At 41.6% G+C, this 25,868-nt stretch overlaps 1 protein-coding gene across 1 annotated transcript in view; it reads left to right on the forward strand.

Moving 5' to 3' along the window:
- Nucleotides 1–2,221: 2,221 nt before the first annotated feature.
- Nucleotides 2,222–25,868, forward strand: part of LOC118556218 (attractin-like protein 1) — a gene marked incomplete at its 3' end in the record, with an annotated part of 111,226 nt that continues 87,579 nt past the window's right edge. Inside the window, 1 exon segment of the mRNA XM_036126082.1 lies at nucleotides 2,222–2,502. Within this exon segment, the coding sequence (XP_035981975.1) occupies nucleotides 2,222–2,502 (281 nt within the window).

The raw sequence follows: 25,868 nt of genomic DNA on the forward strand, positions 1-25,868 counted from the left end.
CTTACATTTCTGGAAAAATCACCTAATCTAATCTACCTTTAACTACACCTCATGTATGGCTGTTCATACCAGGAGGACTCAAACTCTTCATTGATAGCCACTTTATTCTTATTTTTTGTTTTTAATCTGTAACTAAGATGTTACTCACTTTAATATTATTTTGCCATTGTTGATTTTATTTCTTTTTTTTGGGAATCACCGCAGTTTCCTTGTTGATGTTGATAATTGTGTGCAATAAGTAAAACTCTGCCCTAAACACTCCTGTACAGTAGATGGTGGTAAACAACTACAGATTGTGTTTCAGTCCGCTGATAAAGAATGACGAAGCATGCTCATAAGACCAACTTTAGGGGCCATTCCAGTTAAGTTTAAGAATAGAATAGAATAGAATTCAACTTTATTGTCATTGCACTGTCACAAGTACGAAGCAACGAAATGTGGTAATAGTAGGGGACTATAAAATGTTGTGTATAAATATAAATATGGGAGCTATATGCACAGATTATACAGTATATACAGGAATGTTAGGAAAAGGATTTTATATGTATTAGCGGGTTTATAATACAAGATAAATAATGGCAGATAGGATTTACAGAATCTATACAGATTGTATACAAATTGTGTATGTGTGTGAGGGGAACAGTCCATGGTATGTGTGTGTGTGAGGACATATGTTATTATTGTATGGGCGGATGGGGGGGTTACAGTAATAGTTGTGTCAGGAGGCGTTCAGGAGCGTGACAGCTGTGGGAATGAAGCTGTTCCGGTGCCTGGTGGTTGTGGTCCGTAGGCTTCTGTAACGCCTCCCAGAGGGCAGGAGGGAGAAGAGTGTGTGTGCAGGATGAGTGAAGTCCTTGGTGATTTTCCCGGCCCTTCTCAGACACCGCTTCCTATAGATGTCCTTGATGGTAGGGAGCGGTGCCCCGGCGATGTGCTGGGCAGTTTTCACCACCCTGTGCAGCGCCTTCCGGTCGGCAACAGAACAGTTCCCGTACCAAACTGTAATACAGTTGGTGAGGATGCTCTCAATGGTGCAGCGGTAGAAGTTCGTAGGATCTCTGAGGACAGATGGTTCTTCCTTCTTTTCGACCAAGATGTCGAGAACGCTACTACTCTAGACTACTGAGGACAAACGGAATGCACTATAATGACGATGACGATAACAACAATACTGTAAGTATTGTTGTTATCATTATTATTATAATTTTTTTTTTTGTTAACCTCCTGTCCACGTTCCAGTGCAGAAGGTGATGGCGATGCACCATCAACGTTGGTCTGCCAACTGCCTTAAAACAGAAGAAACACACAAGGAATTGGTCTTTTACCAGTGAGGATCATTCATAAATATGATACAGCCGTGAAATATTCATTGTGCACAGGCTTATGCTTGGTAATGAGTGGTGAGCCAAAACAAACGAAGGGTTCAATGACGCAGCTTTATCACCGTTCTGTTGATCTGTAGTGTGAGTAACATAGAGAACCGTCCGGCCACTACTTTGAGTTTTACCTTAATGTTGCTCCGGTGGCTGGTAGAGGAGTATTGACCCCGGTAAGGATTACCGTGTGTGTGTGTGTGTGTGTGTGTGGGGGGGGGGGGGGGGGGGCACACGATGATGCTGCTGCAGACGGAGGCCACCAGCTTTGTCTCTGCCTCCTTTATTAAAGGGACCTGCCCCTTTAACCACGTGCCGGGGCCGTACTGCTCATGCTCGGGGCTTTGTGAAGGGCTCCCCCCCCCCAGTCAGGAACCAGCTGTGGAGCCATCACACAGCGGAGAGAGGTGCCGCTCCGGGCGAGCTGCGGCTGTCGCTTCCACGGACACAGAGATCGGGGCCGAGGTCTTTGTTACCGGATGCGGAGCTGCGCAGGAGGAGAGGATGTTGCTTACGTCTCCTGGATGTTAATTTCCAACGCAAAGAGGGCATCGTCCTGCCATGGTCGTGTGTTTACTTCCTGACATCGGGACCTTCTCAACAGCTGAAGTTATCTGGAAGATGTTCTTTCTTGTTTGTGCGCGGCGCGGTGCGGATCGCCCCAGGCGGAGATGCGTCTGTAGGGTTTTCTGACTGCTTCCATCAAAGTTTCCTCCCCGTTTTGTTCCGTCCACCGCCTCAACCCGCGCCGCTCAGCATGCTCTGACAGCCCGCGGGCGATCGTCGTTTCCAGGTAACTTCCACGCCGAGGTTACAGGCTCCTCTACCCCCGACCCACGTCGCCGCCAATGCCCGCAGATCAGCGCGCAGAGAGCGGCGGCGTGTCTGGAACGCAGCGCGCTCCCCTCATCATGGAAGCTCCGTCCGCCCGGAGCAGGTCACCATCAGGGGTGTGGAAGACATACCTGGGATTACTGATGCTGCTGCATCTGGCGCTCCACGCCGGGGCTTCGTCGGCGCTCAGGTCCTGTGATAAAAGCTGCTTTTCGGGCAGGTGCGTCAACGGGAGCTGCGTGTGTGACCACGGCTGGGTCGGGGATCAGTGTCAGCACTGCCAGGGCAGGTTCAAGTAAGTTCCACGGTGATCTGATGCACTTTTTGGAGTTTAAACCTCTGCTTTCATGTTTTACCTTCACCCTTCCAAAAAAAAAAAAAAAAAAAAAAAAAAAAAGATAGAAAGAAAAGCAAATGATTACTTTTGTGTCTTGTATCTGTGTATGGAGGTATGAGGGGTGATTAGTGTCACAGCACAACCACACATCACATATCTTGACGCGCAATCACCAGTCTTGATGGATGTTTACTACTTAACTCCAAGTATAATGATGTATCTTTGCAGGAAAGCACCACTTACATGCTCGGTCCACGAACACACCTAGCAGTCTGCACATATTTCGGAGAATGACTATATTTGTTTTGACAACACAGAATGAAGACTGCTCTCAGATTGGCAGGGCTCTATCAGACCTAGGCACCGATGTGGCTTCAGTTTACTACGTGGTGAATGGATTTGTATGCAGAATAATTTTTTTTCTGACATTTCCCGAGGCGAGTAAGGCCGTACGTCTCTCTTTCAGAGTTTGGTAATCACAATTTCTTTTTTTCAAGCCATCTCCCATAACCTGGCTTCCAACACGTCTTCTGCAATAGTTCCATATCAACTATCAACATCAATCATTGATATTTCTACAGAGCTCAGATTTAAGGAGCCACAGAGGGGGGAAAAGAACAGGAAGAAAACAAAGAGCAGAGAAAGGAGGGAACAAACAGCAAGGAAGCAGGGAAGAAAGGTTCAAGGAAGATTTTATGGATGGACTGACTGAACAAGAGATGATATGGAGTTAGAGGAATGAACGGCTGCATGGATGGAGGAGGAAAGAAATGAATGAATGAATGAATGAATGGACAATATAGAAGGAAGGACAACATGGATGGATGATTTGCTGGATTGGGGAGAAACAGATGGATGGATGGATGGATGCTGTAGGTGGAAAGAGGGATGGGTAGATGGATGAATGAATGGATGATCAAAGGACGGTAGCAGGAAGAAATGAATGGAGGGAAGAACACGGGAATGACTAGATGAATTGCTGGATTGGGGAGAAACAGATGGATGGATGGATGCAGAAGGTGGAAAGAGGGATGGGTAGATGGATGAATGAATGAATGGATGATCAAAGGACGGTAGCAGGAAGAAATGAATGGAGGGAAGAACACGGGGATAACTAGATGAATTGACAGGTTGGGCGTGGAACCCATAGACAAGTGAATGAATGGATGATACACCAGGAAGAATTTGATGGATGGATGGACTTTTAGAAATTATATTTCTGCTGGGGATGACAGGTATTGATTGAGTTAATCTAAAGTTGATTGATTATATCGACCGGATAAGGATTCATTGACAAGCTGCAGTTTTCTGTATCAAGAGGGTCTTTCTATAAAACGAAGGGCTATTTAAATATATAGCATACTGAATATATAAAAAGTCCCATCCTCCTGGGCACATTCCAAGTTTAAGCACACGGATGGGCCTCCACGTGCTTAAACAGCAGCGCTCCAACTGCAGGCTGCACGAGCGCGAGCCAGCAGAATTGACAAAGACTCCTGGATGGGTGTCTAAACGTTTTCAGAAAAAAACTGAGTGAAGGTCCGGTTGTCTCCGATTTAAGCCTGCTTGCTGCTGGGATGAGCCGGATAACTGATGACCTATGAAGCATGGTAGGTAAGGCATCATGCTACGGGATGTCCCTCATGCTGTGGTTTACGGCCTGTTTATGGCATAGCGGAAATCTTGGTTTGGTTTGAATACATCAAATATCCTTGAAACGTTAAGGTTGCTTAAGACTGCAGAGAAACCCTTATAATAGGTTCTCAACGACCCTAAACACACCAGCAGCGAGAAGCCACTTGCTTCCAGATCAACAAGATCGTTGGATGTGAAGGAGCTCTCAGGAACACTAGTTGTATACCTAGATATTATTGCTGTTATTGAATAGTCCAGTATTCTCCCACTTTTTGTACAGTAATAACAATTGTCATACATTTTCCTTCATGGTTTGACATGGAGTAGAATGTGCAGTGTTGGAATTGAACGCTGTTTCTTGTTTTTCTAGACACACTGCTATGATTGTGAACAGAAAATGTAGTTTTAAGAGGAAAATGTTGCTTTTGTTTATGTTCTTTGGAAGAAAAGAAAAAAAAACAATCCCTCAAATGATTCCACTTTTTCTGACCAGCCTTGTTGGCGTCCCTCACGCACACAAGGCAAAGACTCTGGAGTCCAGATCAGCTATTTGTCTTGTTAGAAAACCTGCTGCAGCTCCAGGAAGACTATGAGGCTGGAGAAGAAATGTTGCACTTTCTCTCTCTACCTGAGAGAGCAGCGCAGACAATTAAATCCCGTCCCCGCTCCCTCTGTGTCTGTGGCCTTATTCACCCCTCACATCCTCCAGGGAGGAAGAGGTTACCTTTGTCACCTCGCTTACAGCCTGCTCTGCACAAGCAGGCAGGAAGACATGGCAGCACTTCAGTCTGAGCTTTTCTCTCTAGGGGAATTGCATCGATTTTTTTTCTTCTTTTTTTTTTCTCTTTCTTTCTTTGATCCATGTGATTGTTTCGATAGAGGCAGACAACAGATAACAGCTGTAGGCTGAGCGACAGTCGATGCAACAGGGATACTTTAGTTCTCGTGGCTTCACAGTGGCCCGTTAGTGTTCGGTAACGCTGAACGGTTCTTAAATACCCCGAGTTCTCCGCGAGTGTCAGAATCAGAATCCACTTTATTTGGCAAGTTTGAGGGTAAAAACAAGGAATTTGACTTCAGGTTCCAATGTGCGCAAACAGACAGAGAAAACAGTGTGGAGAAAACAGACAGACACTAACAACAAGCAGAACAGCAAGTGTAAGTGTGTTTGTCTGTGCGTATGTATTTAATTATATATATATATATATATATATCTCAAAATCTTTTTTTTTTTTTGCTTTTATGTATGGTTTTTGTCTCAGTAGAACAGCTTGCTACCCTGGGTGTAATGTTGATCAGAGACACAGCCTGGGGATAGAAACTGGTTCTGTGTTGGCTTGTTTTAGCCATCTGCTCTGTAACGCCGCTCTTAGGCTAAAAGTGACCAGGATGAGTTGGGTCGAGGGCTATTTTAGCTGCCCCTTTACTGGCCCTGGACCTGTACAGGTTATGCATGGATGGAAGTTTGGTCTGGATGATCCTCTCTGGAGATTTCATTGTTCGTTGCAGTCTGGACTTGTGTAGTTTTGCAGATCAGCTAAACCGCACAGAGATGGATGAGCACAATACAGAAGTCCACCATCATCTCCACTGCCTTTAGCGGGTTAAGCGTTGTCTGTGTGCAGAATCATCACCGTCCTGGATCAGATGACAGTGGTGTCATCGGCAAACTTCAGGAGTTTCACAGGCGGGTCCACGGGTGTGCAGTCATTAGTGTACAGAGAGAGAAAAGGAGAAAATGGTTGTAGGATTCACTCTTCATCTCCTCCAGGTAGACGTTTTGCACATTCATGATGTTTACTTGAGTTCTATGTCATACTGGTTCTTCTGCTCTTTTGTCCCCCTGATCAAAAAGCTTCTGTGGCATAGATCTTGTCATGTGTGACTGCCTGCTCGGGTCAGATAGGACTGTTTGATTTTTGGGACAGTTTTCACAATGCGCACCGACTGTGACATTGATACTCCCTTTCAAAGGGTGGTGCCATCCACATAAGGGACAAAGAAAATGTGAATTGAATCAGGAGAAGAGGCAAAACTACAACCATGTTTCTGATGAGGAAAGATCGTAGTCCTGTTTCCATCAAAGTTACTTAATGTGCATTTTGAAGTATTTCATTAGAAAAGGTTGTTGGAAACGGCAAAATTCGAGTTGAAAACTATAGTTGGTAATCCTGTTCAGAAACACCTTTAGTTATACTGGGTGAAATGGTCCTTCCATCCTGAAAGTAGTCAATACATTATGTATTTATAAAAGAGGTTAAAAATTTTCGATTTTTGTGAAAGCTTTAGGCCTGTAAAAATTCAGAACAATCACTTCTCGTCACACCGAAGACCAGGTAAGGGTCATAGTTTTGGTCCTGCCCTCATCCCCCCCGTCCCTCATCTTCCAGGCTATCGCCTTATCTATTGGTTGTCCCACATGCTAATCATTCTGACACGCTCATGTGACGTTAGTGTGCATAAACGTTCCCTGTTAGTTTCTGCGTGCTGGCTAAATAAACACTTCTAGTGTTTATGTATCTGGTTAGCTTAGCGATTAGCTTTGGTGTTAGCCGTTCGTTGCAGCTCCACTGCTCACCGCATACTTTGAACATGGCTGAGAGGTGCAAGAAGCAAAGCGTGTGCAAGTATGACGAAGTGCAAATATGACGATAGTGGATTTTAGAAAACTTTATTCATGCAATTCCCCCAGAGGAGCGGAAGAGCAGAAAAGTCTTATGCATGCGTAGTTATTCAAAAAGGGACTCTGCAAAATTTCCGGAAAAATCCCTGACTCTACCTTTAACTCACAAAATTTCGCAAAAAAGTTTTTACGCTCGCTTGAGGTAGTTTTTGACTTTTTTTAAAAAAACGGTAAATTTTCTTTTTTGCAACTATTTAAATGTTCAGTCAAAGTTCACATGAGAATTAGATGGAAACACAATAGTGTGGGGCCCTCTGCCATTTCTCAGGAATCTTAAGGACACAAAACTACGTTGATATCCTGGTTCAAAATCATTTTATTCTTTTGGTTCAGTTATTTTATTGTTTTTCAACCACTAATGTTTTTAATACCCCAAAACCTGACAATCTTTGGAGCATATAGAGATAAACATTGTCAGTGGCTGCTTATCTTAGATGATGACAACTCCCACTCACCCGACACAGCCCCCACTTCAACACCTGATCTATCCCTTTTATTGTCTTGCCAACTCGTACAGTAATTCATCTACAAACTCCTCCAAGTTGTCCTTGAGGTTTTTAAACTCAGCAAACAGAGTTAGAGAAACCCTGCAGCCAGAGGTAGTTCTTTCTTTTCTAACGGATTGACAACCATTGTGGCTAAATCAGCTACTTCTCAGGCTGGAGAGCAGTGGAGCAGAGAGAGATGCACTTTAATATCAGGGCTGTGTCTTGAAAATACTCGGTACCAAAGCTTTAGTGGTCTTTTTATTGCAACTGGGATGATCCTGACAGTGAAAAACACGCTAGCATGTTAGATCCACACGGACAGATCCAATAAAGCAGAAAAAGGAGGCAGACTGTTTGTGTATTGATTCGAGGTATTAGTGCTATGTGTAGTTTTATTGGTCTCGCCTTTTGTTTTCCAATGATGTTTTCTCTTCTCTTTTTATCTGTCCTTTTCCTTTTTTTGTTTAATTGTTCTTTTTTGAATCTCAGATGAGGTATGATCTTGTCTCTCGATGCATATGCCCTGTTGACGCAACTGCAGGAAAAAAACGGCTACAGATCATAATTCCAAAGGGATTCTGCCAATAAATGCAGATATTGGTTTTATTATAGGAATATTCTTTACTCTGAATTATTGCTTTTTGGAGAGTAGCATTTCTAATATTCACCAAATTAGGATTTTCAGATTTCTAGAATTTAGATATAATGTGAAAATGATGTTTGTATTAACTGAACAACCCAACAAATGTGCACAGTGATTATCAATGACAGGCAACCTATTCTGTGTTTCACCATGAGCTGATCTGAAAAAAAAAAATCTGATTATGTTGCATTCAAGGCTATTTCAGTTCTGTGTAATAATTTCACACTATACCTAACTTGTATATGTTATAGCTTACAAATGAGACACATCTGGCTGATTGGAAATATCTCCGTTTGCGGAAAAAAAACACCCACATTGAGCCTTGGTGTGGAAGGAAAAGGAACGTCAACCATAGCTCCTAATAATAGAGCAGAGTTTTAAAGATACAGCTGGCAAATTATGAGTCAAAGCTGGTTAAATAGCTGACTGATGGCTGGTTACTGGTACTACAGGGTAACACAAGCGCAATAAGCTGATATTATGTCGTTAATGACTCCATTAGTAATTAGCTACTGTTGTAGAGCAGGACGACAAAAAGGGAGAATAATCTGGAAAAATGTGCTTGAAAAGTAGAACTAAATTTATATTTACTATACTCTTTATCAGGGGTCACCAACATTGTGCCCCCAGGCACCAAGTAGCCCCCAAGGACCACATGTGGTGGCCACAAGCCTGCTCTAAAAACAGCACAATCCACCAGTGAGTGGCATCTAAAACTTAATTTTATTCTGCTACTCTTCTTGTTTAATCACACTTGCGTTTATATAAATTTAACATTACAATGTGTATAACAAAGCATGAAAATGTATTTATTTCACATAAAGTTGAAGGTGAACTGTGACTTCTAGTGCAAAGGTCGGTAGCCCTTCGTATGACTCTGTACCAATGAAGTAGCTCCCAGTTTCAAAAAGGTTGGTGAACCCTGCTCTATATTATTATATATTAAAATGAGCATTTTTTCACCACTATGTGGGCTGTTGAGCATTGTCTGTAGATCAAAATAAGATGTGTATCAAGCATCGCCTCTCTCTGTCTCCACTCCAGCTGCAACCCCCCCACCCCACCACCACCCATCGCCTCTATGCACATATTAGCAAAGAATAGATACACAGCAAAACAGCATCACCTTTCAGAAGAACATGTCCAGTGAAGAACTAAGTAACTCATAACTTTATAACAAGAGAACGTTTCAATCCACTGGGCGTGCTCTCCAACATTTTGCTCCTACGCTACACTACTCTGACGGTAGCATTTTATGGGGAGGGAGGGGCTACGCCTGGATGGCAGCTGTTCACAGGGGTGTACTGTACGTGCCTGTGCGGCCGGCCCGGCTTATAAACAAAACTGGAGAACAACACAGAGATGGTATGTGACGTCATACCATATCTATCTAAAAAACGTTATTTCACAAAACTGTTTTTAGTTCTTTCTATCTAAAATAACAAAATCTTACTTATTGCACCTTTAAGTCTGTGTAAACAAATTATGAATGACATTAGGAAATTGATTAATCAATATGATTTAAATTAGCAATGGGAGAAAATATTGCTGTAATTATACTGATCAATTTTGCACATTAGTTTTTCATTTTTGCGTACCATGAGACTGCCAATTATTCCAATACATGCCTAATTTCAGCTAATATGTTATTGGCAAGATAGGCACCAGCACCCCCCGCGACCCCATGAGGGATAAAGCGGTTCGGAAAATGGATGGATGGATGGATGTTATTGGCAATCACTGGTTGAGCCCCAGGGTGATGTTCTGTTTAGATTCCAAACTAACTTCCTTCCTTCTACAAATACAGGACATTAAAAGACTGAATTTCAAAGAATAGAGCACCGGATAGCCCTAGGAACGTTTTATGGAAAACCATTTAAAAATATATATTTGAATTTTTCCAAGACCAAACTGGACCTGCGTGTTCAAGAGGAATACAGGCTTGGCTGATGGGAAGCAGTGTAATTAAGGGGGCATTCAGTGTAATCGAACTCTGGTTCGTTTGCTCAGAAGGTTCGGCTCGTTTGGAAAGGTTTGAATGTGAAATGGAACTCTGATGCGGACCAAAACGGTGAACTCATGTCCGCCTCAAAACCTAGGTCTCGGCTCAGTTGAACTGAACTCGGTTTGAATACACATGGGAATGCCAAATGGACCAGAGGCTGCTCTAAAAACACGAGGTGGACTGCAGCGCAGGGCATTCTGGGTAAATCCAATTGTACTTGAGCAATAATACTAAGTAATAATTTTTGGACCAATAGAGGAGAGATCAAAAGTTAGCACACAGCTTCAGTCACTTCAACTAAAAACCACTAATCAGGCCCGAAACCTGGGTGTAGTGATGGACTCAGACCTGAACCTCCAAAAGCATCTAAAGACAGTTACAAGGTTGGCTTTTTATCACCTGAGGAACATTTCCAGGATTAAAGGACTGATGTCTCAGCAGGATCTGGAAAAACTAATCCATGTTTATTTTTAGTAGAATTGATTACTGCATCGGTGTTTTCACAGGTCTGCCTAAAAAGTGGATCAGACAGCTGCAGCTGATCCAGAACGCTGCTGCCCGCGTCCTCACTAAGACTAAGAAAGTAGAGCACATAACCCCAGTTCTAAAGTCCTTACACTGGCTCCCTGTATCTCAGAGAATAGACTTTAAAATACTTCTGTTAGTCTATAAATCCTTAAATGGCTTAGCTCCTAAATACATCACAGACTTGTTATCAGCGTATAAACCATCCAGACCATTAAGGTCTTCTGACTCCAGCCTGCTCTGCATACCTAGAACCAGAACCAAACATGGAGAAGCAGCTTTTAGTTCCTATGCTCCAATTATCTGGAACAAACTTCCAGAAAATTGTAAAAGTGCAGAAAGCCTGAGTTCCTTTAAATCGAGATTAAAAACACATTTGTTTAGAATTGCCTTTGAATGTTCAAGTTAAAATGTTTTACTGTTTTCAAATGTTCTTTTTTGTTTCTATACTATCCCTACTTGCTTTTATTCTGTTTTATTTTCCTATATTTTAATCATGTAAAGCACTTTGCATTGTCTCTGTACTGAATTGTGTTGTTATAAATAAATTTGCCTTGCCTTGCCTTGAATTAACTCATATTATTGTAAATACTTTGCTCAACATCTGTGTAAGTGTGACATCAGTTCAATGACGCCGTATGTGCCCCGCCTCATATGGCCCAGTCTCTCCCGCTTTGTGTAAAACATAATAATCTCTGTGTTCCTCTGTCTCGTCCTCCGCTCATGCTGAGCCCACTGGTCAATCGTGCTTGTCTGGCACACTTACCAAAGACAGCATTGCAATCACATGGATAAAGTCTGCTGCCATTCCATTTTCTTTACAGAAAAGGGAGTTGTGCTTTGTTGCTGACCAAGCTCTTTTCTTCGGTGTTTCTTGGTGCAGCGTCACCACAGTGCCACCACAGCCGAGGGGCTGAACAAGTTGGTCATAAGTTTGGTTCGTTTGACAAAGTGCAGCGAGAAACAACCTAAGACCAGGGGTTCCATTGCTTCAAGAAATGGGATTATTGATATTATGTGATCTGTGATTGAGTTAGAGCCCAGATGGTTGGTTATGCGAGTGTAGGGCTGGACGATAATTCAATAACAATATGTATCGATCAATAGATCTGTGGCGCGATAGGAAAAAACAGGGTCGATAAAACTTTGATAGACAGTTTTCCTTCCTTCCTTTCAACCTATCATATTAGTTGATGCTACAGTCACTACTTCCTCTCAACCAATCGTAATCGCGGACCCAGGCACGCCGTCACAAAGCGCCGCCCTCTCAAACCACAACACAGAGCACGTGAATATGTCGCAGCAAGGAGCGGCGGAGGAAACGGTCCCAAAACGGGGTTTTACTAGTTCACCAGTCTGACAGAAATAAACCACAGTGATTTGTAAAACTTGCAAGGAACCGGTAAAAACAAAGTCTGGTAACGCAACCAACTTGTTTCATCACGTAAGCCGCTCACTACCGCAGCAGTGTGAGCCGTTTTAGCCCCGCGCCGCTCCGTGTCATCTTCGGAGAAATCTTATGGAGCTTCTTCCAAAACAAAGCAGGTATAGCAGCTAAACTGGGCTCCCTTCTTTGTGATAAAATGGCATTGGTATATTTATTTTGGTTATTTTATCGATTATTTTAGTTTATTCTTTATCAGTATTTAATAACATAACTCAGGCCTCTTAAGTTATTTTTCTTTAAAAAAAAAATTAGTTATGGTTAAAAAAGATGGTTAAATAAAAGATTGAATTGGAATTCTGTGTTTGTGTTCTTTATTAAAATTAAATCATTTAGCAATATCATAAAATGTCCAGGCAGAGCTGCACATAAAATATGGTTTTAAATATTTTCATTAATTATCGATATCGATCAATATGCATTTTTTTTTATCGATAAGCTTTTTTTCTATATCGTCCAGCCCTATGCGAGTGCGTTATCGTAGTTGTGTTCAGACATGTGGAGAGACATTCTCGAGAGGCAGGACTGGCCATCCTTCCTGTTAAAGACAATGCAGTTACAAATGTCAATTTGTGTTCCTTACATTTCTATTAGTGTAACTTCTCAGTTTAACAAGACAACTGTTAAATGGAACAAGCAGTCACCTCTTCCTGGTCGGTCTCCTCACCAGGACAGGCCTGCAACTGAAAAAGTTGACATTGACAAATGGAAGAGACACGTGCCAGGTGCTGCTTGAAAGCTCCTGGACATAAACCGACAAAATTCAGAGGGTATTGCTTATAAAAGTTATGCTTAATTTAATGTATTCTTTTGATTGATCTTAGATTTAGACAGTTGTATGGATTTTTATTTATGCATATATTTATTGGGTACTGTGTTCTGTTTTTGGTGTTAGATCTGTGTAATTGTTTCTTATTTTATGATTATCGTCTTTCATGGTTAATTCCTGTGAACTGCTCCGGGTAGACTGGGTTATAAAAGATAATGAGCAGCTTTTGGTATAAACGAGGGTATCGGTGTACGCATGACGTGCAGTATAGCAATTCATCCACCTCAAAATGTACCTTATTGTTTTGCCATTAAACATTGAGCCTCTGCCGGTCAAAACTGACAAGCAGCTTATGAAACGTCCATGCTAAGTTAAAGTGCCCCCTTAAACCACTTGGGTGATGCTTCAGCTTCAGAGTTTTCATCATTCTAAAAGGGAACTGCAGGTTTTTGGCTGTTAATTTTAGTTACTTTATCCAAATTAGCGTTTTTTTTTTTTTAAATAGTGTGTATAAAAGGCCCTTAATAAAATTGCTTGCAACACCTGACAATTCCCACATTTTGTGACATTTTAAACCCAAAGCTACAGTGGATTTATTCAGACATTATGTGATATTCAGACACAAAATACAAGCATATAACTGTAATGTACAGTGGAAGAAAAATTATTTGGTTACAACTGGTTTTAAAGTATTTCTTTCAAAGAAATACATAAAAGTGACAGGCATTTGTGGGTACAATTGTTCCTCTGATAATCTTAAAATCCAACTACCTAAATAAAAAAAAAAAATCCAACTACCTTCAAACTTTAGGCCAACTACGTGTTAATTAATCTGGGGATAAATACAGCTGAAAAGCAATAAACAGCTCCTGTAGGGTTTGGTTTTAACGCAATGTGGAAATACTTCTCAAAAGAGCGCAGTTCAAGCCAGTATGGCACAACTGCAAATGTGCCAACATGACCATCCATTGACAAGCCAGGCAATTAGAGAATGAATTAGAAAAGGGGGCCAAAGTCCATTTTGCAGTTTGTCAAAAGCCCTGTAGGAAGTCACAGCACTGCTTTTTTTAACCTAGTTTGAAAAAGCTATTTGTGGTGGAAAACTAATGCTGCACATCACCCTGAGCTCACCCAACCACTGTGAAACATGGTGGTGGCAGCATCATACAGTGGGGCTGCGTTTCTTCAGCAGGATCAGAGAAACTAGTCAAAGCTGAGAGATGTTTATTAAAGGAGGGAAGCGATCAGACAATATGGGCCTATCCCAGTTAGCCCTCTAGTTAAGTGCCGCAAATCGTCTTACTGGCGTAACAGAAGAATCGAGTAGCTTCAGCAGCCCCCCGTGTCATGCAGCAGAGCTGGGTTAATCTATTTTCCAAATTTTTGGCTTGAATAAACCTCTGCATTTTTTCAATTTGTCTCTTGGATGCCATGTGCAGGCAGCCAGGAACACTGGAGGGCCCAGCAAATGAAGTGAAGCTGATCAAACATTTGGAGCCATTATCTCCCAACAGAGATGCGGAGTCCTGGGAACGGATGGCCGTGATCCTATCAGTGGAGAAGAAAAAGACAGATCAAAGCATTTTTTTGTGCATTAAAATAAACAACAACAAAAAAACCAACAACCATGAACTAAATTCATATAATCAAATCTGTATAGTAAAAACACAACTTAAGGTCAGTGTGTGGCGAGAAGGGCAAAGTAATGTTCCTCTTTCATCCTGAAGAAATTCTGGAATTTTTTTTTTTATTTGCAAAATGGGATTACAGTGTTGGATTAAAGCAGTCCACTTCATGACTGATTTAATCTGCTATTAATACTGTGAGCGCAGCTTTTATGTTATGGGAGCACTGAAAATCCCCTTTCCATGATATTTGAGTCCATTATGGTCATCAGCTCCCTACAATGTCCTTGACGCCTGTAAAGTCATCCTAGTTCCCCTGCAATCTGAATTCTGACACTTCACACCAGAAAACTACATTGGTTTTGATCAAATTTTCCTCTGGACACATTCATGATTCTGTTTGATCGCATTAGATATGATATTTGTACTTTATTTAGAAAGTATCCTCTGTATACAACCAAAAACTTTTAACAATCTTATGTAACATACAGAAATTTAATTTCTGGCCTTTCTATGCACAATAACTAAACTTTTTCTCAGTTAAAGTTTTTTTATGTAAATTATCTATAGTTTGCATGATAGAGAAAAATGTTGCAGTTTCACAATTAATGCTCAGAACTGAAGAGCCTTTCTAAAGTGGCCTGCACAATAGAAGCAGTTGGTCAGTGCGTCTAGTTAGCACATAGTAAACCCACACAAAAATAATAGTAAGGTCCATTGCCATATCAGATATAAAATGCTTTAAGCTCTGGCTACACTTAACCCCATTTGTTTATTTTAAACTTTTATCCAAGCTAGCCATCATTGCCTTGGGTTTATCTAAGATCAAGTTTTTGTGGTGCCCCATATTGGAGGGAGACTAAGACAAGCCCCTTCACGGCAAAAACGGATCTTAAAATAAGTAAAATGTTCTTAAAATTAGTGTTTTTGTCCTTGATTTGAGCAGGTAAATAAGATCATCTGCCAATGGAATGAGTATTTTGACCCCTAAAATAAGATAATTAGATATACTGCACTTGAAATAAGATGATGGAGATAAATTCTTCCTATTTTAAGTGCAAAAATCATATTCTATTGGCAGATCATCTCATTTACCTACTCAAATAAAGGAAATACACACATTTTAAGAACATTTTACTTATTTTTAGTTCCGTTTTGCAGTGTTCTCACCCATGTTCTCCAGCTCATTCTGGGAGATCACAAGGTGTTGATGGAAATATTCCAAAACGAGGTCCCCAGGAAGCATTTTTGAGAGACAGCTGGATCACTTTAACCAATGCCTTTCAAAGTGGATGAGCAACAAGTTTACTTTAGCCTCTTTTCCACCGGCTCAATTTGACCGGGCTCTACTCGGCTTCGATATTAGATAAGATAAAAAAACTCCTTTATTGTCTCACAATGGGGAAATTCGGGTGTGACGGTGGCAAAGACAGACAGAGTTACACACAAATAATAGTAATGAAAAAACAATCTAATCTAATCTAATAGGGGGTTTTCACTGACGTCACTGGCCAACTTCCGGTCCGCCATATTGGGTGGCACACTTCCTAATCTCTAGTTGTCGTACACGTATTATCGTATCGTGAATGGATAAGTACGCCAGCACGCTAGAGCGACCAGATAAGGACGTATATCTGAGGAAATGTTCCGTGATCGACCATATGGACCCGTATGCCCTCCACGGTGCCTTGTTTAGCCGTAATCCAGATGATTGGCCAAATGTAAAGCACGGCGACATAGTGCATTACCTGGTGTTCGGTGAAAACCCTCTGCACACTCTTGAGGAAATGAGAGCTTACAAGGATCTAGAGGCTCACAACCAGTTCACATCTGGTTATGTACATCAAGGAAATCGCCATCATACGTGGACGGGTGAGTTTTAATAAGATGGTAAAAATGTAAACAATCCGACGCAAATGTGTCGCATGCTTCTGCGGTGGCTGGCGGCCGGCGGTGCGCGAAGGCGCTTGGCTGCAAGGCCGATCGACGCCGCTCGCGGCTTTAATTATTTAAGCAGAACAATGACCAGTGAAAAATTAAGTTGTATTTACCGTATTGGCGCCGGTAGGAGCTGCAGATCATAAAGCCAGCAAACAGTGGGAACACAGCAACTCGTTCAAAGGTAAGCTGCGCTCAGACGGGCTCTGGCCCATGCTAGTTTAGTAGCTGCTAACCCTTAGCGCTAACAACCACTCGTGCATGTAATGTACGTTTAACTTGCTGCTATGTGTTTCAAACGTTTAGAACACACTCTCATTGACATCGGGATACTGTGGAAAGTTATGTTCGGTCGACTTGCAGCCGCGATCCAAGCGAGCCGACGACTCTTTGTTATCTCTGTAACTCGTTCAAAGGTAAGCTGCGCTCAGACGGACTCTGGCACATGCTAACCGTCAGTGCTAACAACCACTCACGCATGTAATGTACTTTTAACTAGCTGCTATGTGTTTCAAAGGTTTAGAACACACTCTCATTGACATCGGGATACTGTGGAAAGTTATGTTCGGTCGACTTACAGCCGCGATCCAAGCGAGCCGACGACTCTTTGTTATCTCTAACAGTTGTTCTCCGTGGTTGCGCCTCCAGGCAGGAAAGCGGTGGAAAATTAATCTGTTTCTATGTTTTTCCCATGGCGATCATGTGTTGCGCTGTTACAGCCCACAATACAGCAACGGTTTACCTTGGTTGAAATCAAGTTAAGGTGAAATTAATCAAATTAAAACACGGCTGAGAGAGGGAGTACAGTACGCGGTAGTAATAGGCAGTAGAGGCGGCGGAGGCAGTCAACACGACAGCCGCGGAAAGTAATAAGTCATAACGCCCAAGCCCTATTATTAATATATTCTTCTTACATGTTTTAAATACTTAACAGTTAATTACCTGTGACAAAGTGAGCACCGCAGACTCTGGTGTATTCCAGCTTAACACCGTCCAAATCGGACCTGGATATCCATGTCAGCCATATGGTGACGGCGTTGTTCAGAGAGCTGTTTTGTTTTTTCACATTGATTCACGATTACGGCTGGTAGGCGATAGAAAGAGCGTTGATCTCCACCTCCACGGGCCGTGCAACCAACCATTAAACACGTTTTCCCCATTGTTCACTTCCAATACTGCCTAAGGCGTCATACAACGCAGGTCAACGGTGCGAAACGACTGCCACCCAATATGGCGGACGCGCTGAGTAGTCACGTGAGCGTGACGTCAGCTGAAAACCCCCTATTCTAAAGCAGCAGGATGAGCTTTATCAGAAATGTCAAAATATTGCACAGTTATTGATAATATGGCATATTCAGGTAATAAATATTCAAGTCAAACAGTGGAAAAACTCGCATATTACAGAATTGAGATAGCATGCCATTTACATGATAGCACAGCAGCATGTTGAAGAAGCTAAGAGGTGTGGAAGTGTGCCTTAGTGTCTGAGAAACAGTGCCAGTGATTCCTGATCAGATCAGAACCCGTGCAACCATCAGTGTTATGTAAACAGTTATTGAGTTTGATGGGAGCAGCAGAGATCATAAAGCCTAACAGCAGCTGGGAGGAAGGACCTGCAGAAGCGCTCCTTTGACCTCCAGGGATGCAGCAGTCTGTCACTGAAAGATCTCCACCTCTGCATCAGCTCCATGCATGGTGGGAGACATCGTTCATCAATTATGGTATTTTTCTTACAGTCTCCCACCACCTGCGCTGAGTCCAGGGGGCATAGCAGAACAGAGCTGGCCCTCCTGATCAGTTTATCCAGCCGCTTCATCTCAGCTACATGTAAGCTGCTGCTCCAACAGACCAATCATAAAGAGGGCTGATGACACCACAGACTCAAAGAAGGTCTTCAGGAGCGCCCCTGCACTCCAAAAGACCTCAGCCTCCTCAGCAGGTAGAGTCTGCTCTAACCATTCCTGGAAAGAGTATCAATGATGTGACTCCAGTCCAGTTTATTGTTTAACACCCAGGTACTTAGAAGAGTCCACTATCTCAACATTTGTTTCCTATGTCAGTGAGTTGAGTCTGTGCCTGTGAAAAGGACCACCAGTTGCTTTTTCCCTGCATTTAACCTGGGATGGTTCTGCTGGAACTAGTCTACAAAGCTCTGTTTCCATTGTCTGTACTCTGACTCGTCCTCATCTGTGATGAGAGCGACTATGGCAGAGGCATCAGAGAACTTCTGAAGGCAATCTGGGGAGTTGATGGAGATGTCTTCAGTGTAGAGGGTGAACAGAAACTGTGCCAGTACAGTTTCCTGTGGTGCTCCTGTACTACAGGGCAGCCTGTCAGAGACAATTGTGATATAAGCCTTTCACATCAGTCAACATCAATAATTATTGAGTAGTGTTTTGTTTACCTATTTGAAACAAAGATGAGGGAAAAAAGCTGTATTTAAACTCTAACTATAATTTTATTTAGATGTAACCTTTAACCTTTAAAATATATCAGCCCTACTCCAACCTAGCTTAGTTTAGCCGGGAGAAGTTGGGAGGCTAAATTTCCCCGGCATACTATGAGGTTCTGGATCGGTGTTCAATGGAGTTATTAAACATTTTATCAGACATATTTTCTATTGATATTGATCAAGTGTCTATCGCGATATATATTAATATTAATATATATTAATTTGTCTTTGACCCCATGAGGGAATAAGCAAGTCAGTAAATGGATAGATGGATATTAATTTGTTGCCCAGTCCTAAGTTCTGCGTTCTCACATACTATGGTTGACTAGTGAGGTAATTCGGTGTCCACTCGGACTGGTGGTGGTCCACTCCTGACCGCTCCAGCTTGTCCTTCAGGAATAATGGTTGGATGGTTTTGAAGGCACTGGAGAAATCAAAGAACACGATCCTCACAGTGCTTCCAGGGCTCTCCAGGTGGGCCATAACTCAGTGTAGCAGGTAGATGATGGCATCATCCACCCCGATGCCAGGCTGGCAAACTGCCGTGGCTACAGTGTAGACCTCACCAGGGTGCGAAAATGGTTGAGGATCAGCCTCTAGAAGCTCTTCATCAGGTGTGGCCTGTCTTCGGATGTGTGGTCTTAAGTCATTTTCACACCGGATAGTCCGGTAGACTTGGTTCGATTAGTGCCCAAGTAGAAAATTTTCACATGGGTGATTCAATCTCAACCTGGGTGCGGTTTGCTTTTACGCTCCACTTTGTCAAACGAACCAAACCTTTTGACAAACCTGTTCAACCCCTCTCACCCTCGGGTCCCACAAATTTAGTATTATTCTCACAAACACAACATGGGACAGGGGTTAAAGGCCACACTTCCAGGAGGTCTTTTCCTCTTCCAGACATTTCTGGGCCGGTGAAAAAGCAAAATGTTCCAAGTAAAGCTACAGAGCAGAGTAGGGTGGGCGAAATTGAGTTTGTGTAGAGTTTTGTTTACTACGTTAGTCACAATATTCCAAAGCAGTTACTTGGATTAAAGCAAAAGACAAGGCCATGGTCGAGAGCTCACACTATTTCTATTTACCAGGAACGTTTGGATGGATAGCGATGGAGGCAGAGTGCTTAGCATTTCAAACTAGATAAATTATTTCAACAATTTAATTAAGTCATATCAAGTTACAGATTTGAAATGGTCATAGAATTTAACAGATAAAATGTCCTGAAATATTATGGATTTGGGTTGAAGAACACGATTTATACCAACCTGAGCCGTTTCTTCTTTCTCTTGCCTCAGAAGTCAGAGCAAGTCAGCATCAGATAAATCTTGTTACATTTTTTAGTACCTTTTTTCAGTGTACTTGCTTTGATAGAATCCCTATTTATAATTTTTTTTTTTTTTTTTTTTTTGCTGAAAGTCACGGCCTTCACTTAAAATGGAAGACACTCTCTACGACTGTCAGTCACTGAATGAGTTCTTAGTCAGGGGAAACCCTCACAAAAAATGGACAGGGTAAGTGAAAGTTAGTTAGGGTTTTGGGAAACAGATGACACATATATGCAGGATATAATTTATTTCTGTCAAGATCAATTTCTCATGACCAAAGGTAAATGTCAGAACGTAGCTGAATTAGTAAATCCAGAAACTGTCTTATTTGGGCCAGCTCATGCTTTACTACTTCAAATATTTTTATTTTCTTTATTTCTGGGAAACTCAACATCCACACACGTAACTACAATGCTACCAGTATGTGTAATAATATGGAGATTACCAATGCTGAAATTCCAAAAAACATTTAATTGTAGTCTTGATTTCTAGGTTAGAAAGAAAAAAATTGGAGGGCCAAAAAGTTTGTTACGTTGCTGTTTTCTAAAGATTATACCAAATGTACACAAACAGCAAATCATTGCAGAATTGAAATGTTAGCGCAGGTATGGACTAGTGCTTACACTGCTTTTCAAACCAACACTGGCTAATAATGATCACTTGGTTCTTCTTTGTCAAGTGGTGTCAAACATTCAGATGTACAGCTTTGCTTGCTAGCTTGCTTTAGTCAAATAATGAGTAATATGAGGCTTTTTTTCCAAACAGTTCTAACTAAAGCACTTCCAAAAGGTCAGCTGAATGTGAAGCTTTAACAAACATTCCAGTATAAACCTTTAAGCAAGTCTACTTATTCAGACTGCTTTCACTTTAGCATTTTTTGTGGTGGAGCGTTTTTCTATGGTGTGTATCGTTTGACGAGTTTGTTAAATTATATGCTTTGCCAGTGGTTTAGTTCCTATTGAAAATCTAATACCAGCTGATGCCAGTTGCAACCCTCCATATAAACCAAAACAACATTTATCTGGAAAAGAAAGTGAGAAGAGGTATGCAATGTTTGATCTTTGACAAGAACTGGAAAAGTTTATTAAATACTTGGTGATAAATACCTTTGTTTTTTCAGTTCTTCTTCCATATTGAGCGGAAAGTTGACAAAGCAGCCAAATAAAATCCACCAATGGATCCATCATAAAACAAACAAAAAAAAAGAATTTGTATGAATAACTGAAAATCTGTGACAAGGCTTTGCATATGAAGACACAGAGTTTGCTTGGACTCTGTGGAGGTGTATGATCTATATAAACAAACTGTGGTTTGTTTCTCCTTTTGGTGCGGTTCATTGGTGTAGATGTGGTGACTAATTGTTCTAGTGTGCAGATTTAAACAACCGTACTGAGATCACCTCCAAACGAACTCTGGAGCGGCTGGTTTATGGTGTGAACGTGGTCTGACCTCGATCCGACACAGCTACCAGCTGCTCACTGCAAGCTTGAATCAAACGCCTATCCATAGCTGGGTATGCGTTGTGTTGTGGGAAGTGCATAGAGTAAATAAAGGCTGCATGTCTTTTTCTTAAAGCACAAGGCCTCATGCAACCTTCAAGACATCTCAATTAGCTGGTTTCCTGCTCAGCTAATTTAGCCTGAAATAGTAACCCAGAGAGACACAAACTATACGATTAAATTCTCTGTGTTTTCTGCTAGCTCAGAACCCAGCACCTGCTTCCTGAATTTCCATTTGGTTCTCTTTCATCGAAGAGACGTAACCAATAAACAGACTGAACATTCTTACGTGGTTTGTGGTGACAAGCTCTGGTAAACTTGTTTTCTCTGCGTCACTTTGTCTAAAAACACCATGGTTATAGGAATTACCTTGAAAAGTTCAAACAGAAATATTAAATATGATCTATTGTAGCTAACTTTGTTATCATGATGGGTGGCGCTCTTTCCCACACCATGGCATTCCATGTTTTTTTGTGGGTGGAAATCTTTCCAAAAAGTGAAATTTAGCTTTGTTGCAAGCAACAATACTTAGTTTTCTTTTTTCTATCGGTTGATTGGAAATGTGCAGTACGGGTGGGGAAGTCATGTACCCTGTGTCCTACTGAGCCTGGCCCATTCTCTGATATTTAATTAAAAGTACTTTAAACCATAGCAGTTTTATCATGGACATATTTTGCGGTCTGAAAACCCTACCCTTTCACGACTTTAACCCTCTACAACTTAAAAAAAAATAGGTATACCTCTTTTGATGTACCTTGACGTCTTGTGCTTGCACAAACGACAAAATGTGTCTACTCTGTTTTTTTTTATTACAACTGCGAAATGTTTGACTTGAATACTCTAGGTGTATGAGCTTGCTGCTTTTACAGCATCAATAGTTAACCGTAAAGTTACATAAAGAGTGTTCCAGGGAGTGAAGGCGCATTCTAAATAACTCGCTCTTTCATGACATCATTGTTCAACATTCTGATTCCCTTTTCATGGAATGAGATTTTGACTTCATTAAGCCAGTCATTGAAATGAAAAGGAATTACACATGCATTGACTGAAGGAGTCGGTCAGTTTAAGTCTTATTTAAGTAGTGGTAATCCTGGCAATGCCTTATGCAGTCAGGGCCTTTCCACAGAGCACATCCAATGCTGGAATTATCAGTGCTTTTGCTTCGTCCGAACTGTCAATGTTGCCAGGTTTCGACGGAAACAACAAGCTAGAATTATAAGAAATAAAAAGAAATAGTCACAAATCTTTAAAAATAAAAGTAAAAGGTTCAGACACTAAACAGAAGAATACCATGTATGTTGTGTGGACAGTAACAATTCATTTAGTAGGAAACATGTTGATATAAACCAAAAAGGGAAGCATTTCCACAGGCTGTACAAATGGGTGGATGTGGGGGGGGGTAAGAGAGAACTTGGCATTTTGGATAACTGTTACAGATGGAGCAGCAATGTTCTTCCCTATTGAATAACAAATGATTATAATTTTAAATTACCCACTAATAATAGACTTAATCTGATGCTACATTTATCTTTCCTTTAGGGTTAATAAAGTATTTTCAAATTGAACTGAATTCCCTTCTAATGGAGTTAGTTTACCTTGTCCTGACAGTAAAAGACTACATTTGACACCTTTCATTCCATGTTAATGCAACTCTGTATGTATAAAATCATAAGCCAAACCTTTAAAGGTATACTATGCAACCGGGGTTGATTTTCCAGCGAGGCTCCCCCCAGAGGGCGAAAGTAAAAGTGCACTGTCGTAAAGATGCTCAGCTGTTCTGGTTTCTCCGTCAAGCCAGGCGCGGTTGTTTTGAGCTTAGCAGACAGGCGAACGCAACGAAAAGTGGAAAAAACTGCAGTACAAACAATGACTAACACAGTGAAAGTATGAACATCAGGGTTTCCCGCAGCGCTATCTTGGCCAAACTCACGCTACTGCCTCGCCAACATTAAAAAAAAAAAGAAAAAGAAAAAGAAAATAATAATAATAATAATAACAAAAATAATAATAAAAAAACTCAATATGCTTGCATGTTTATTTGACGTTAACACGCGTTTTTTTGTTGTTGCTTTCGCGCGTGCATATAATGAATGGCAGGGCAAAAACACATGGAGTTCTCGCCGTAAAGCAAGACCGACTCTCGTGGTGATGCACCAGACTTCTGAGCCTGTGTGTGCGGGCCGAGGGCTCTTGCAATTGCAAGTACGGTATTTCCCCCACAGACCACCAGGGTGGCCGAGAAAACCTTTGTTCGACCTGAAATGACTCATTTAATCATCCAAAACGGTATGGAACATATTAATTAACTGAAAAATGTTGCATAGTATGCCTTTAAGCTAAGATCAGCAGGGAAACTGATATTCAAACCAGACAGTGTTGGGCTTAAAAGATTTATTTGAAGAAATAAATGAACAAAAACTTGGTGCTGGCTGGTAAAAGTCCAGAGTAGAGCAGGTGAAAGTCAGTGACCACAGTAGTCTGCTCATGACAGGAGGAGATGGGCTGAATAGGCTGAAGACAGTGATCAGGTCTGTGAGACGAGCTAGAGTCATCCACGGAGAGGTCAGACAGCAAGAGGCAGACAGGTCCAAATGGGCTGGGCAGGAATTAAAATCAAAAGACAGTCCGTGTCATGTCCGGAGTCATAAGACCGATGAGGTATCCGGCAAGAACTGGTCAAAACCAGGCGGTGCACACAAACTCTGGAGCACAACCCACTCTAGGCTTGAAGACAATCTGGCAGAGACTGGCTGTAAGAGGAAAGGTATATATGGGTAGAGTCACAGGTGAAACCCATGCAGGTAATTAGGATCAGTGCAGGTGAAACTCTTCCCACTGATTAGCAGAGTGGTGCAGCAGAGCAGTGACAGACAGACAAAAATAGCAGATGACTAGAATGCATGACAAAAACACATACTCAATAGGCAGTACTTGATGTTTCATACAATTTGCTTCATTCCTCTAAACAAGGGCTGCGCAATATTAGTAAAAATCTTAATCGCAATTGCTGAATATTGTGACGATCGTAGTGGCTGCAATCAAGCCCAATTTCCTATAACTCCTGTTTTATAGTTTGTTTCATCACAATATCCCCATCCCTCTCCATGAATCTGCAGTATCTCAGGCTATAATATCTGCATCGGTTCAGGGGATCAAGGGTGGGGAATGTCCATCCAGTCAAACAAATCCAAGGTCGGGGTGCAAGGCATGAATGCATAGACCTTGAAATATAATATTCTAAAAATGTTACATCCAAGCAACCTCTGTTGATGTTTGATTGACGGGTGCAAATTGATACATTGTGTTTCTGTAGTTTAGATCCACGTGAGAATGTTTTTTACAGTTTTCCAACTCAAATGGCTAAACACTAAACTGTGTGACAGCAGCTTTAGAGGGAATACTTTGAAAGACCTTCAGAAAAACTAGAGAGTAGCTTCAAAGAATAAATCAAATATTTCTTGTTGAAAACAAAGCGTAACTACAATGACATTGATTTATAATGTTTGCACTGTATTTTGAAATGTATGTGGGCCTTTTTCTCTTTCAATTCTCAAAATAGGGACTCAAAAACAAGACGAAAGCCAAATCAGAGCTCATATTTAAATTACTCTAGAGGCTTTATTTGAAAAGAAACAACTTAACGTTTTTTTTTTGTTTGTTTGTTTTTGCAAAGTGAAGTCTTTAAACTTTCATTTGGGGTTCTGAACAATTTAAAAGTCCAGCCATGGTCTTTATAATAAATCACTGCCTTGGAAAACCATAGATGGTTGCAGACCGAAGGCAATCTGTACATAAAACCTGCTGGATCACTGATGCCTGAGAATAAAGCGAATGAAGCCACGGGTAAGTTAAAAGCAGCCGCGTGAGTGTTTTTAAGTAAAAGACAAGCAGAGAGCGGCCTGGCAAGAGTGTTTTTCTTAAATCGGACTCATCATCTGCTGACACTGGCCTCACCCTGAGTGTTCTGGGGCGTGTTTAAGCCTCCAGCAGTGCTCTGAGACGACGACGCAGCTCACACACCGCCGCCGCCGCCGTACCGCGCTGAGTCGTATAGTGTGTGTTAGTGGGAGCGTGTGTGGGAGGGAGGAGCATCACACCGCCATCTGTCCTGTGGAAGTTAATCCTGCCACGATAAGAGTGAGAGCAAGGTCAACACACGCACGCGCGTACACACTCACAGAGCGGGACTGCTAGGTGTGTTACATGAATATTGTTCCCCCATGTGTTCCTCCCCCGAGGCATTAGCAGCATCACAAACAGGGGAAAAGGTTTTTCTATCACGACGTCACTGGACTG

Source organism: Fundulus heteroclitus, chromosome 22 (assembly GCF_011125445.2).
Source record: "Fundulus heteroclitus isolate FHET01 chromosome 22, MU-UCD_Fhet_4.1, whole genome shotgun sequence".
NCBI classification, from domain to species: domain Eukaryota; kingdom Metazoa; phylum Chordata; class Actinopteri; order Cyprinodontiformes; family Fundulidae; genus Fundulus; species Fundulus heteroclitus.